Source organism: Lathyrus oleraceus, chromosome 2, assembly GCF_024323335.1.
Source record: "Lathyrus oleraceus cultivar Zhongwan6 chromosome 2, CAAS_Psat_ZW6_1.0, whole genome shotgun sequence".
NCBI lineage: Eukaryota > Viridiplantae > Streptophyta > Magnoliopsida > Fabales > Fabaceae > Lathyrus > Lathyrus oleraceus.
The window spans coordinates 180,251,352-180,265,567 of NC_066580.1; the positions used below are offsets into that span (position 1 = coordinate 180,251,352).

At 33.0% G+C, this 14,216-nt stretch overlaps 1 protein-coding gene across 1 annotated transcript; it reads right to left on the reverse strand.

Annotated features, from left to right (window-relative positions):
- Positions 1–315: 315 nt before the first annotated feature.
- Positions 316–3,997, reverse strand: LOC127118768 (uncharacterized). The gene is made up of 6 exons (XM_051049026.1): positions 3,365–3,997; positions 3,135–3,258; positions 2,559–2,703; positions 1,781–1,817; positions 1,244–1,514; positions 316–529 (listed from the first exon to the last, which is right to left on the reverse strand). Exons 1-6 carry the CDS (start codon positions 3,551–3,553, stop codon positions 438–440), a joined length of 858 nt encoding a protein of 285 aa, XP_050904983.1. The 5' UTR covers positions 3,554–3,997; the 3' UTR covers positions 316–437.
- Between the last annotated feature and the right edge of the window lie 10,219 nt (positions 3,998–14,216).

A 14,216-nucleotide genomic window follows, 5' to 3' on the forward strand; every position in this document is an offset into this window, starting at 1 on the left:
TCGAACACCTAAAATATTATCCTTGACCCTCTAGAGTATTTATATTTGAAGATGTGTTAACTAAAATAAGAGAAAGAAATAATTAGTACTAAAAGACACAATCATTGTAAGCGAAAATGTTTGAAGACAAGGAAAATAATGAAGATAATAATCTCCATGAAGTTGATTATCTGTCCAAATATGGAATGTCATACCCGTGAAGAACACGATGAGAACCACTGTTGCTTAAACGGCATGTGGACCGAAAAAAATTTGAACATATAATAATAATAATAATAATAATAATAATAATAATAATAATAATAATAATAATAATAATAATAATAATAATAATAATAATAATAATAATAATGTAGAAAAAGATGAAGAATATTAATGTGATGAAATTGAATTTGAAGATTATTATACAGTTGAAACTAAAGGGTGTATAGTATTTATTAGTTGTTCTTCCCTTGAGTATTTGAACTTTCCGAAGTTATAACTACTCCAGATGCTGTCTCCGATGAGGTACGTTGCTGAGTCTGTGAATCTGATGATTGCACCAATCATAATAAATAATTAACAATCACAAATATGTCAAGTTAAGAGTTTAAGACTCAACTTAACATAATAATTCTAATAGTTAAGAAAATAAAATAAAATAAAGTAGAGTTAAGCACAAAATTTAATATGCACCATTGATCTCGACCCAACAGTCAGAAATATGATTTTTTTTTTTCGAAAACTTGATATTCGACTATTAAGTGAATGTTGCATTTTTTTGTGTGACTACAGCTATTGAAAATCCATTAATTTTTCAGTTGGGTAGTATCTAAAAAAACCAGAGAATGCAAAGTGGGCCAATGCATGAAAAGCAAAGACCATTTTGACTGGATCTTTAAAGAATTAACCACCATGCACAATTCCTACAGAAACCACATGCATTCACTGTTACTTTATATGATGACCCCCTCTCTCTCTCTCATTGACCCATACATACATAATACGGTTAATAGCACAACCAAGACAGCTCATTCACATGGGTCTTGTGTTACCCATGTGGACCCCTATGTCCACATGTTACAGCAAAATCATAACATATATTGTATGTCAGTAAGTAAGTGACCATCACAACTCATATATCTATTGAAATATTCAATTCAAAAATCTAAAACAAGCCATCTGACACGATCACACGATACTGATACAGACACAGACACGTAGACATCGATAGCAATTTTAAAAAATGAGAAGAAGAAATTACCGGTTGGAGAAGGGTGCCTTATTACAGGTTGCTGTTGATACGGACGATACGCAGCAGAGAAGGAAGCGCCTTCGATCGGTGTAGTAGGGTAGTATAGATAGGATGGTCCTGCTGGTATGCGATGTGGTTGGGGGGTAGAAAATGTACCCCTTGGTGCAGCTGGTTGCACAGAATAGCCATAATAATATGGTGAGGCCATAGTTGAAGTTGATGGTCCATAGACTTGTTGATAGTATTGTGCTTGCTGAATCTGAGGGTTATACATTGTGGCCTATACTCATAATAACAAATCATTTATCAGCCTAATATCATTACCATCCATAACTATAGTCTCTATTTAATGTTTTAAAAATCAACTAAGAAATCAAACTACCGAGGTAATCGCTATGGTAAAACGGGAAGAATCTCTTACCATCTCATCTAAGTACTCTTGAATCATTATTGAACAAGTTAACCGAATTAAGTACTAATGCGAAAATTAATGAAAAAATTACAATTTTGGATGATATTAATTGATTATGGGAAGGAGATGCTTACTTGATGGTACCCATATTCAGGAGTGTAGGTGGGGTAGCTGAAAAAAAGAGATGAAACGAATTAAATTAGAAAGCATATAAGGAATGAAAAACGTTGAATGCAGTAATGTATTTTTTTCTTAGAGAAGCAATAACTTAAAATGGTAGGCTTCTATTGTTGTGGAGTAGTAGTATAGTAGTGAAGTTAATATTGTAAGGTTTTTTCGGTGAAGAAAATTACAAGCATTAATTTCATATCACTAGCTTTTGGTTGTCTTGTGGGGACCTTAAATTGATTAATGTTTAATCACATTTTATAGCTATAGTACCATTTCCTTCTTTGTCATAGAGTATGCAATTTCACCACCGTTCATTTAAATTTAAAGTTTTGAACAAAATTCTATATAATATGGTTCAACACAAATTGTTCGAACCTGAGACTTAAGAGAAATAACCTCTCAGGTCTGAAGTCTGAAATTTTCGTCAACATGCAAACTCTGAGGGTATTATTTTTGAAACAAATAACAAAATTATTTGATTGATGAAGAGAGTAGGCAAAGTTTGGACAAGTACATGGTAATTAAATTTTATTATAAGAAATGAAATGTGAAGATTTTGACACTGACAAGGAGAGGTACTGTAATTGGAGGGGGAGCAGTCAAGAGACATATGGAGACAGCAATGTGTGCGTCTATATGCAGTTATATAATTAATATCATGGACCAGTTTTCCTTTGACTGTCATAACTTACCATAACATGGGTAATAAATAAATCACCACACAGTAATTTATTAACTCACCCATATGGTTGGTACATTACTGGTGTTGCTGCTCCTCCTGCCATTTGCGCTGCCCCTCCCGCCGGAACTCCACCGTACCCAACTGCTGCCGCTGCCGCTCCTGTCCTTACTCCAACTCCCCCACCTTGATATGTACTACCTCTTCCTGCATTACATTATCAGTGTCGAGTGTCAGAATAACAATCATTCTAATAATAAAAATGCTTCATATTGATATTGTTCAGGAATCTTAGCTCAACTGGTAGAACACGATAATGTTAGTTTTTATTAAATATTTTACGGATAAAAAACACTATTTAATCACGGAACCTGTATTTAAATACATGATTTAATTTATATTTCTTTTACTACTTCTAAATTAACATTAACATTTACTAGAGACAGAGAAACCAGAAACAAATTTCAATTTTTTTTTAAAATTAATTTTGTTGTCAAAAATATGTTTTCTAGAAGATAAAGAATAAGAATAATAATAATAAAAAAAAACTATATATATTTATGATATACAATTATTAAGTGGAAAGATCAATATTAATTAGTGTTGTAAAGGTAGAAAAATAAAAACATGAAAATAACCTCTTGGTGGTGATGGTCTAGGACGTCCTAGAGAAGCAATGTTACAATTAGCTCTTCTTCCATCAATTACTGGATTTGGATCAGCACAAGCTCTTCTTGCTGATTCTGGATCGCGAAATGTTACCTAAAATTTCTCAATATTTATCATATGATATATTAATAATAGTTATGATATTCATCATCAAATGAAATAATGTGAGATAGAGAGAAAGAGAGAGAGAGAGACATACAAATCCGTATCCTTTAGATTTTCCTGTGTTCTTATCAGTGATAATGACAGCTTCAAGAATGTCGCCAAATTGTTCAAAATATGTCCTCATTTCATCGGTTGGAGTTTCCCAGGCTAGTCCTCCAACAAAAAACCTTAGTGAATGTTGTGTCTCCAAACTGTGATCGGTAATGTGGATAAGCCATTGCATCAAATTAACAAGAAAATTTGCTAATTTTTCTGTGGTTGTTGATATTCTTCTACTAGTTTATGCATGCATCAAATCAACTACTTTTGGTATTCTCATTCTTGATGAGTCTTTCTTCATCAAACTTTTCTTCTTCTCTTGATTTCTCTTTATGATTTTTTCTCTTTCTTTTGTCTCAACAAAACCTCTTTGTTCTTTTCGTAATAGAAGAGAATAGCTGAATTTTAAGAGAGAAAAGAGAGAGGTGGGTATGGTTTATGAATATGATGATGTGGTATGGTGGTTTGAGACAGAGGTGTTAGTTAATTAAAAAAATAAAAAATAATATGAAAAAGGTTTTTTTTAAAATTATTTTAATGGAAAAGAGAGGAGAGAGAAGGGTAGTGGAGGAGAGAGAAAGAAATGTGACAGCTGCAAGCAAGCTCTAATATGCTGGCTAAAGAGAGAAAGAGGAGAAGGTAATGGTAATGGTTTTGTTATATATCATTTCATATAAGTGACAGCTGAGTTAATCTAGTCTCACTTGAAGTGTGTCCTCTCTGTCTTTGCATAAATAATACTCTCCCACCATCCAATCAAAATTTTTCTCTTTTGACTTAAACAAATAAGTCTTTTTCTTTTTTTATTATATTTTTCTCAACTATACTCGTTATTCACTATTACAAATAATTTATGTGAAATTGATTTTACTTCAATTATAGTGGTGAAGTAAATAATGGCGTTATGAAAATTGCACATTTTATCTCATGGTTTTAAAATAACCGACGAGTATGTAAAAAGATCATGAGTTCGATTCCTAGAGAGACCTTTTTAGAATTATGAAATGACGATAACATATGTCCCATCGATTTTGTAATTTAACCGACGGATATACCACATTTTCATCTCGATTATCTAATAAATTGAAGAGTAAAACAATTTTGAGTTTATTAAATTTAACGTGGATTGTTTATTTCCCTAACTCTATACTAAACATATAACTTTTCAAAATTAGTTAGAAAAATAATTATATGAACAATTGTGTTATATTTGAAGAATAACTTATATTGATTAGTGATTTTGAAGCATCCTCCAACTCATCATTCATCTCACGCTGTTTTATAGTTAAAATCTCTCTAATGTTTGAAGTTCTTTATTCAACACTTCCTTTTCTACTAATTCGTTCTTGAAAGAATAAGAATTATGCTTTGAAAAATGAACAAATATGGAAGAAAGTTGAACGAAAATTAGAAGTATTTGAGAGATTTTAACTATAAAATAACATGGGATGAATGATGAATTGTAGAATGACAGAAAATCATTAATTACTGTAAAATAAGTTTCAAATACAACATAATTTTACATATGATTATTTCCAAAATCAATTTACTAGGTTATATGTTCAAAGGGGGTTAGTGAAACAAACAATCAACATTAAATATAATACATTCAACTCGATGAAACAAAGAATCACAAAAAACATAATCTCAATATCAATATCAATAACAAAAAGAACAAGAAAACAACAACAACATCAACAACAATATCAAGAACAACAACGTCAATAAATAACAACAATATCAATAACAACAACATCAATAAACAACCTCTAGGGTTTAGGGTTTCAACAATAAGAACAACAACATCGACAAAAAAAACATCAAGAAAAACAAGAAAAACTCTAAAGTTTCGGATCTCAACAACACCAAAACAACAACAACAACAACAACAATAACAACAAAAAAAAAAGACAACAACAACAACAATATGACAACAATATTAGTAGTGATGTTTGACGTATCAGATCTCTGAAGAAGAAGTAAAAGAAAATGATTTAGATCTCTGAAGAAGAAACGAGAGCACTAAACATATAACATCTTCGGATTGAAGATGATATGAATTTATCACTCTCATTGTTTATGACCCTTCGTTAGGGTTCTGTTTATTTTGTTTAAACAAATGAAACTGGATGTTACTGTTGGTGCAAAGGTAGAATAAAAGATGAATATTCTTTTAAGAGAATGACGGCTACAAAAAGGATTAAAAGTTACAATGATTGACACCCTATTTATAAGCCTCTAACAAACTTAAATATGAATCAAATCTAATATTTAAATCTAATATCTAACAAACTTAAATATGAATCAAATCTAATATTTAAATCTAATATCTAACAAACTTAAATATGAATTAAATCTAATAATTAAATCTAATACCATCCCTTAATTCATATTCCATCAAAACTTGTAACACCAATTCCATCCCTTAATCTGAGAAATTGATCAGTCTTGATAGCTTTCGTCAGAACATCTGCCAACTGCTTCTGAGTGCTGCAGTGTACAACTTCTAACACTCCCCTCTGAACTTGATGTCTCAGAAAATGATACTTGGTCTCAATGTGCTTGCTTCTCCCATGCAACACTGGGTTTCTGGCAAGATTGATTGCAGACTTGTTGTCAATCATCAGCTTCAGAGGTTTGTTTACTTTAATCTTCAGATCCTGCAATAGATTCAGAATCCACACAGCTTGGCATGCAGTAACAGCACCTGCAATATATTCAGCTTCACAAGTTGACAACGCCACAACAGGTTGCTTCTTGGAACACCAAGAAATGGGACCTCCCAGAAATTTGAATAAGTACCCAGACGTACTTCTTCTGTCAACTCTGTCTCCACACCAATCAGAATCTGAATAACTCAGAAGTTCTGACTCATCCTTTCTTCCATAAGGAAATAATACTCCATACTTCAGAGTTCCCTTGATATACCTCAGAATCCTGACTGCAGCTTGGTAATGGGACCACTTAGGTTTACTCATGAACCTACTAACCATCCCAACTGAATAGCAAATATCAGGTCTGGTATTGCACAAATACCTCAGAGAACCAACTAACTGTTTGAAGGTTGTAGCGTCCACATCCTTTCCATCAGAGTTAGAATCCAGCTTCTGATTTGTATCAGAAGGTGTGACAGCAATCTTACAATTCTCTAATTCAAATCTCTTCAGAAGTTCTAATTCATACTTGAGCTGATGCAAAATAATACCTTTCTCAGAGTATCTGAACTCCATCCCTAGAAAGTATGTCATTTTGCCTAGATCAGTCATTTCGAATTCATTCATCAGAACTTTCTTGAACTTGGCTATCTCTTGTTCAGAACTTCCAGTCTTGTTTCTCTCTATAGCATCAAGTTCTTCTTTCATGGCCTTCAGCCAGAGCTTCTGCTTAAGAGCCTCTTCTGTACTTATGGGTTCAGAGTCTACTAACATGGCACACTGAATAACTTCTCCTTCAGAGTCTACTTCAGTGTCTTGCAGCATGTCAAATTCTGCATATCTTCTGGGGATGTTTCTGATTCTTTGTGGTCTCTGAACTTGTTCAGAGTCTTGAGCTTCAGAGTTTCTATATTCAGATGGTTGACTTTCTTCAGGGTCTGGCATATTTCCAGAGTCTGAATTGCCACCAGAATCTGGATTACCATCAGAGTCTGGGTCATCAGAGTCTGGATCATTAGAGTCACCTTCATCTTCTGAGTCTTCTCCAGAGTCAGAATCACTATCAGAATCAGAATCAATATCAGAGTTTACTCCAGCCTCAGAAATTCTGAACTCTGGCCTTTCTTCAGAGGTTCTAACATCAGAGTCAGATTGAGACTTATCCCAATTCCAAACTTCTGATTCCTTCACAATCACATCTCTGCTGAATTCAATTTTATTGGTTTCTGGACAATAGAGCTTGTATGCACCTGTACTGTGGTACCCTATCAGAATCATCACTTTGCTTCTATCATCCAGCTTCTGTCTTCTGGCTTCTGGAACATGTTTATAGCAAACAGAACCAAACACCTTCAGATGACTAACACTTTGCTTATCTCCAGTCCACTTCTGTATTGGAACTATTTCCTTCAACTTCTTCGTAGGACATCGGTTGAGTACATACGTTGCGGTGGCAACAGCTTCTCCCCAGAGCTTCTGAGGAAGCTTCTTCTCCTTTAGCATGCTTCTCACCATATCAAGCAAAGTTCGGTTTCTTCTTTCAGCAAGACCATTGTGTTGAGGGGTATAAGGAGCAGTAACCTCATGCTCAATTCCATTCTCCTCACAGAACTTCTGGAACTCTTTGGAGTTATACTCACCTCCACCGTCAGTTCTAAGAATCTTCAACTTCTGACCACTCTGATTCTCAGCCTTCATTCTGAACTTCTTGAATTCATCAAACACCTCGTGTTTGAACTTAATAAGGGATACCCATGTCATTCTTGTGAATTCATCAACAAATAACACAAAGTATTTATTCCCTCCCATCGATGCTACTGGAAATGGACCACACACATCAGAATGTACAACTCCCAAGGCATGTTTTGCTCTTGGATCAGTTTCTGACGCAACTGGCAATCGTGGTTGTTTTCCTTCCATACAAACTTTGCATGACTTTTCAGGCTTCTTAATTGCAGGAATTCCATGTACCAACTTCTTTGAATTCAGATGTTTTAAGCTTCTGAAATTCAAATGACCAAATCTTCTGTGCCACAACTCACTCTCCTTCTCAGCACTTGTTGCACTAAGACATTCTGAGTCTGCAGTTCTGACATTCACCTTGAATGTTCTATTCCTTCCCTGTTCTGACTCCATAATCAACTTCTGATTACAGTCGTACAGCTTCAGAAGATTGTCCTTCATGGTAACTGAGAAACCTTTCTCAATTAATTGTCCCACACTCATCAGATTGCTTCTGATGCCAGGTACATACCACACGTTCTGAATCAATGTTGTTTTCCCATTGTTCAGAGTCACTCTGACATTTCCCATACCTTCTGCATTAAGATATTTGTCATCAGCACATCTGATCTTTGTCCTCTTTTCAGAGTCAAAGTCAACCAGCCATTTCTTGTTTCCAGTAAGATGATTTGAACAGCCAGTGTCCATATACCACCAGTCTATCAGATCCATATCATCAGATTCAGAGGCCATCAATAGCACAGATTCGTCATCAGAACTTCTGGCTATATTTGCTTCTTCTGATTTTCTCTCCTTGTTTGACCAACAGTCTCTAGCAAAATGACCGAACTTCTTACAGCAGTAACATTGGATTTTCTTCTTGTCATACTTCTCTTTTCCCTTCTGAGCATTCTTTTGTCTATCAGAGGTTGAGCTTTCTGACTTCTGACCACCATCAGATCTTCTCCTGGCTTCTGACTGCTTCTGATACCTCCTATCAGAAGTTGCTTTCAGAGCCTGCTGCTCTACTTCCCTTTCAGAAGTTCTCTCAGTTAAACGCAACTCTTGCGCTTCTAGACTGCTCTGCAGCTCTTCAATTCTCATGGTGCTCAGATCTTTGGAATGTTCTATTGCTACCACAATGTAATCAAATTGACAGGTAAGGGATCTCAATACCTTCTCCATGATTGTTTCTTCAGAAAGAGTTTCTCCACACGCTTTCATCTCATTAGTGATCAGAATCACTCTGGAGATGTATTCAGAAACTTTCTCATTATTCTTCATGTTGAGATTCTCATATTGCTTTCTCAAGGACTGAAGCTTCACCTTCTTCACTGATGCGTCACCACCATAACATCTAACCAGTGTGTCCCACGCAGCCTTTGCTGTCGTTGAATCTGCAATCTTCTCAAACACATTTACATCAACACATTGATGAATGAAGAACAATGCTTTCTGATCCTTCTTCCTTACTTCCTTCTGCGCGTTTTTCTGTTCATCCGTCGCATCTGCTGCTACCGGAACATAACCATCAGTGACAAGATCTAGAACATCTTGAGCACCGAACATTACACGCATTTGGATCATCCAACGATTCCAGTTTTTACCGTCAAATACTGGAAGTTTGGTGTTCATGTTGCCGTTTCCGTTCATCTTTCTACCTTGCACAGTACACTCAGATTTCTCACACAGTGTTTCCCAACCCACAGAATTAAAATTCTGATCAGATTTTGTTCAAGATTCAACACGAATCTAAGAATCAAAATCAAACACACAAGACCTCACGTTCACTCGTGTTTCCCGTGTTTCCCAATGAATCTGAACCGGAGCTCTAGATACCAATTGTTGGTGCAAAGGTAGAATAAAAGATGAATATTCTTTTAAGAGAATGACGGCTACAAAAAGGATTAAAAGTTACAATGATTGACACCCTATTTATAAGCCTCTAACAAACTTAAATATGAATCAAATCTAATATTTAAATCTAATATCTAACAAACTTAAATATGAATCAAATCTAATATTTAAATCTAATATCTAACAAACTTAAATATGAATTAAATCTAATAATTAAATCTAATAGTTACAAACTAAAGCTATATATATCGGAGAAACATATTCACCTCGGTTGGAAAGAAAACCGAGGTGAAAAGTATTGTACTTTTAGATTAAAAATAAAATATTCAAAAAGGCGACACTTTTAATTAGATAAAAACATAAACTGAGGATGATGAGATTCGAAGTATGTACACTGAATAGGTTTACCCTCAATTTTCAAAATAACTGACGGAATATATTGTATTTACAAAAAAGGTGCGCCTAGGAATTATATCTCGATTTTTTAATACATAAGGTAAAATCATCGTCATAAAATATATTATTTGTAGTAGTGATTCTTGCCTTCAAACAACATCTCTAATTTATTAGTTTATGTTTAAAATATAATAATGAGTTTTCTTTTATAGAATATTGAGGTTTATGATAAAATCTGTCTCACTTATATTTAAGTCGTGTTAATCTTATTTCATTCTGGTTGATATTTAAGATTTGATATATTTATAAAGATATTCTCTATGTGTATATTATGAGATTCATAGTTGTTTTTTAGGACGATTAAGACATTTTATCCTTTCATGGCCTAAAATTTGATATAGTTAACTGGTAGTTAAATAGACTTCATATAATATTTGTCACGTTTAAACTATGTCACATATACTTCAATTGTCTTACTCTAAAGTCGGTCTTATCGATATTTAATAAATTGATCTCTTCTAAGAGACATATTCTTTTAGGCACATATATTGAGCACTGAATTATTAACTACTTAGACTATGAACCTTAAGGATTGGTCTGCTAGTGAAGACTTGAATATTGAGAATGTGTTCTTCTTAAGGTTTTAAATTTGAATTTTGCTATATGCTAACAATTATTTTATTGACTAATCTATACAAAATTTTACTCTAATTTTAAATCAAACTCCTGCTCATAGATGATTGATCGATATCCCCTTGGATATTAATTTTCCAACAAAAAACATTTTTAGTAGTTATATATTAATTTACTAAAAAGAAGGTTATATTAGTAAAATTGTTGATATTTTGAACAACAAAAGATATGGACCCTATGATGATGATCAAATGGCTCTTTAAACAAGAAAAGAAGAAACTGTATAATTGAGTCAAAGAGGTGCGTGCTATGGCTGGCAGCTTTGAACACAAACAGGGAATAAGCTCAAAAAACTTAATTCAGTTTCTCTTACTTTTTCCAATGTGTTTTGTTTGCAGAAAAAGCTTTGCATGTGTGTGGTGAACAGAGTGAAAAAACTAATTTAAAGTTTTAATTTGACCTCACTCCTTTTCCTCTGCCGTGTCTTTTGTTGGTTAATTATAGTTGATTACAGACACATGTGCTCTTCAGTAATTAACTGCACCAATCATATTTTATTTTATTTTTGATGGGACCATAGTATATCTCATCACATGGCCCCAAATCCACTAATCATAAGCTATTATAGAACTAAATTGAAACAAGGCAGTTACAGTTAGGTTTGAAATTAAGGATATACATACTTTAATATTTTTTGAAGAATCTAAATAACTAGAGTTTTTAGCAACTTAATGAATTTACATACCATCTCAATAGGCAATATCTTTGAGGGTATGACTGCAAAATATCTAAAATTTATCACACTTAAATTGTGATTAAATAAATTTTCATATTTAAATTATGATTAAATAAGGTGTATATTTGGATCTTAGATTCTCTTCGGTGACTTTATGGACCTATGACATCTCGATCATTAAAATGTATATGGAAAATAGTAAAAGAAGATAATAATTGAGTTTCAAAAAATTCTCGTGAGGAAATTCATTCTTATATATTTGCTATGTCATAGTTAAACTATGATTAGGGGTGACAAACGAGCATGTTCACCCCATTTAGATTCGTCTTCTATATGTCTGCAAAAGAAATAAGAGGGAACGGAAGGAACATATAAAATTTAGGGTGTGTGATTAAAATTTTGGTCTAGCATGCAAATAAATGAGGTCGAGTCGGATCCTTGGACACTAGAATTTTTAAATCTAAAAATGCCCAAAAATTATATTAAAGTTTGTGCGTGTAAAAGTTTGAAAAAAGTAAGACGGAGTGGAACAAGTATAATAAAAGATATAAATCTAAAATCTTGATCTTTGCTCCATAAAAAAGTATAAATGAAACAAATATGTTGGATCGACCGACTCATTTTACCATCTCTAATTATGACTATTCTATTAAAAAGTTTAAGTCTCTGAGTTTAACAAAATATATGAAATATGTTAATTGTGGAAACGCATTTTTCCAATTGTTATTTATTTATTTGCTATATGAAAAGTGAGTTGTTAATTATGGTATGATAAGATGTCATGTTCTAAGGTAAGATTAGGCAGCCACAATGAAAACAAATCTGAAGACTTTTATGAGCTGTATAGATCCATCACCATCCTATCATTCCCTAATGAATCATGTCATTAACTAAACAAATGCAAATGTCAAGCTAATTTTCCACTTATTTTATTACTAATGGTAGACCATTATCTTGTCTACAAGCAAACTAGAATGAGAATCACAAAATCACTCTTCCTGGCACTTAATTGTCAGGAACTTTTCAACAATGATTTTTTCTCTTTACTCTTAGTTGGATCATACACGTTTGCCACTCCCCTTTTGTTGCTGACCTTAGCTTTAATGATCATATACAGTTAATTTTTCTGTATTTTAATGTACCATGATCACTTTTAGTTTATCATAAAAGCATCTTATAGCTTATCTGTATTTATATGAGATGATAGAAATTGTCGTTTTGTTTTTTGAGTTTTTCTTATATCTTATATTCAGTGTTTGAGAAGGATTCATAATCATTAGATGGTAGTATTATATATCACATCTAATATTGAAATTTTAATTCATTTAAATAATAATTTAGAGTTGTATAATTATTTTGTAGTCGTAGATGGAGGCACATTGATAAAATTATATAAGTAAATATTGTGTTTCTTGTTTGCGCTTTTTATTTACTCTTTTGTAATTAGTTGTTGTTCGAACACAAAGTTTTAAGTAGTTGTTGCGGAGATGGTTGCACTTAGATCATGATCTATACCATCTTATATAGATGTAGTTGATGAAATTGTAGTCGTAACAAATTAAGTTAGTAAAACTAAAATTCTTGGCTAGCGAGAATCCACAGTAGATGACATAGATTCAACTTGAAGATATATGAAGAGTCTTGACTTAAAGCAGAAAAGTCATATTGTCAAGTCCATAGAGAGTTATATAGGGTCCCACTAAAGTCGATGTCGGTACAACTTTCATTAACATTAATAACTATATCAGAGAGATTTAGAGAGTTCCATTGAACCAAATAAATTTTTAGTGTTACAAGTTAAAGATTTACTGAAAAAAGTACAAAAGGAGTCTTCCATGGAGTGAGAAATGACAAAAATACGATATATGGGAATAGGTTCATGAGAGATACATGTTAAGTTTTTGTTTCGTCAGGCCAACCAGATCCGAGCAGCAAAGAGAGCACTTTGGTTGTCAAAACTTCTAATTCTTCAATAATGTGTCATCATCTTGAGCCGAGAATAACTTTGTATTCAAAAATTCAAGGTTCATAAAAAGGTTTTTGGAATCACTACAGTCTTAAACACTAGGGAGGAAATCAAGTTATAAACAAATATTAGATCATAATATATATATATATATATATATATATATATATATATATATATATATATATATAGGGAGGGAGGGGGAGAGAGAGAGAGAGAGAGATAGAGAGAGAGAGAGATTATGCACATAATAATGATAATCAAATAAATCAAGAATTTAATCTTTTTCGAAAGGCATATTTTCCAAATCCAAGACCATGATTGCAAGTCCGTGTTAACATAAGTGTTGACCAAGTGATTCAAAACGTAATAGGGGTGAAATGTATTGTTAAAAAATCAAAACCAATTTATAAAAACTCTGTTCTTTTAAACAATTTTATTTGATTCAATTAACAACTAGACAACTTGATATATTGTAGTATAAATAAGAAATAAGATGGAGATGAAGAGATAAGAGATAAAGTACACCAAATATTTATACATGTTCGGGCTAACCACTTGGCCTACTATGAGTTTCCTCTTGAGATTTTGACAAAAACACAAGTGACCTTTGTACAAGATTTTTTATCGAACCTTCAATATCAAATAGATAGAGTTTTTATAGTGGTTAAGCTTAAGAACTAACAATAGAGATTTTACACAGTCTTAACTTATGAACCTTCAAACAAAGTTTTTACATAGGTGTAGCTCAAGAACCTACAAACAAGAGCTTTTACACGTGTTAAGCTCAAGATCCTACAAACCATAGCTTTTACACAGATCAAGCTCAAAAACCTACAACCAAGCTATTGAGGAGGTTTAACTTGCAACCTTTAAATTCACT

Coding starts and splice junctions, on each gene's coding strand:
- LOC127118768 (XM_051049026.1), bottom strand. CDS start 3,553: ATGCAATGGCTTATCCACATTACCGATCACAGTTTGGAGACACAACAT. Junction 3,259..3,364: donor AATCTAAAGGATACGGATTT/GTATGTCTCTCT, acceptor GAGAAATTTTAG/GTAACATTTCGCGATCCAGA. Junction 1,515..1,780: donor CTGAATATGGGTACCATCAA/GTAAGCATCTCC, acceptor TTATGAGTATAG/GCCACAATGTATAACCCTCA.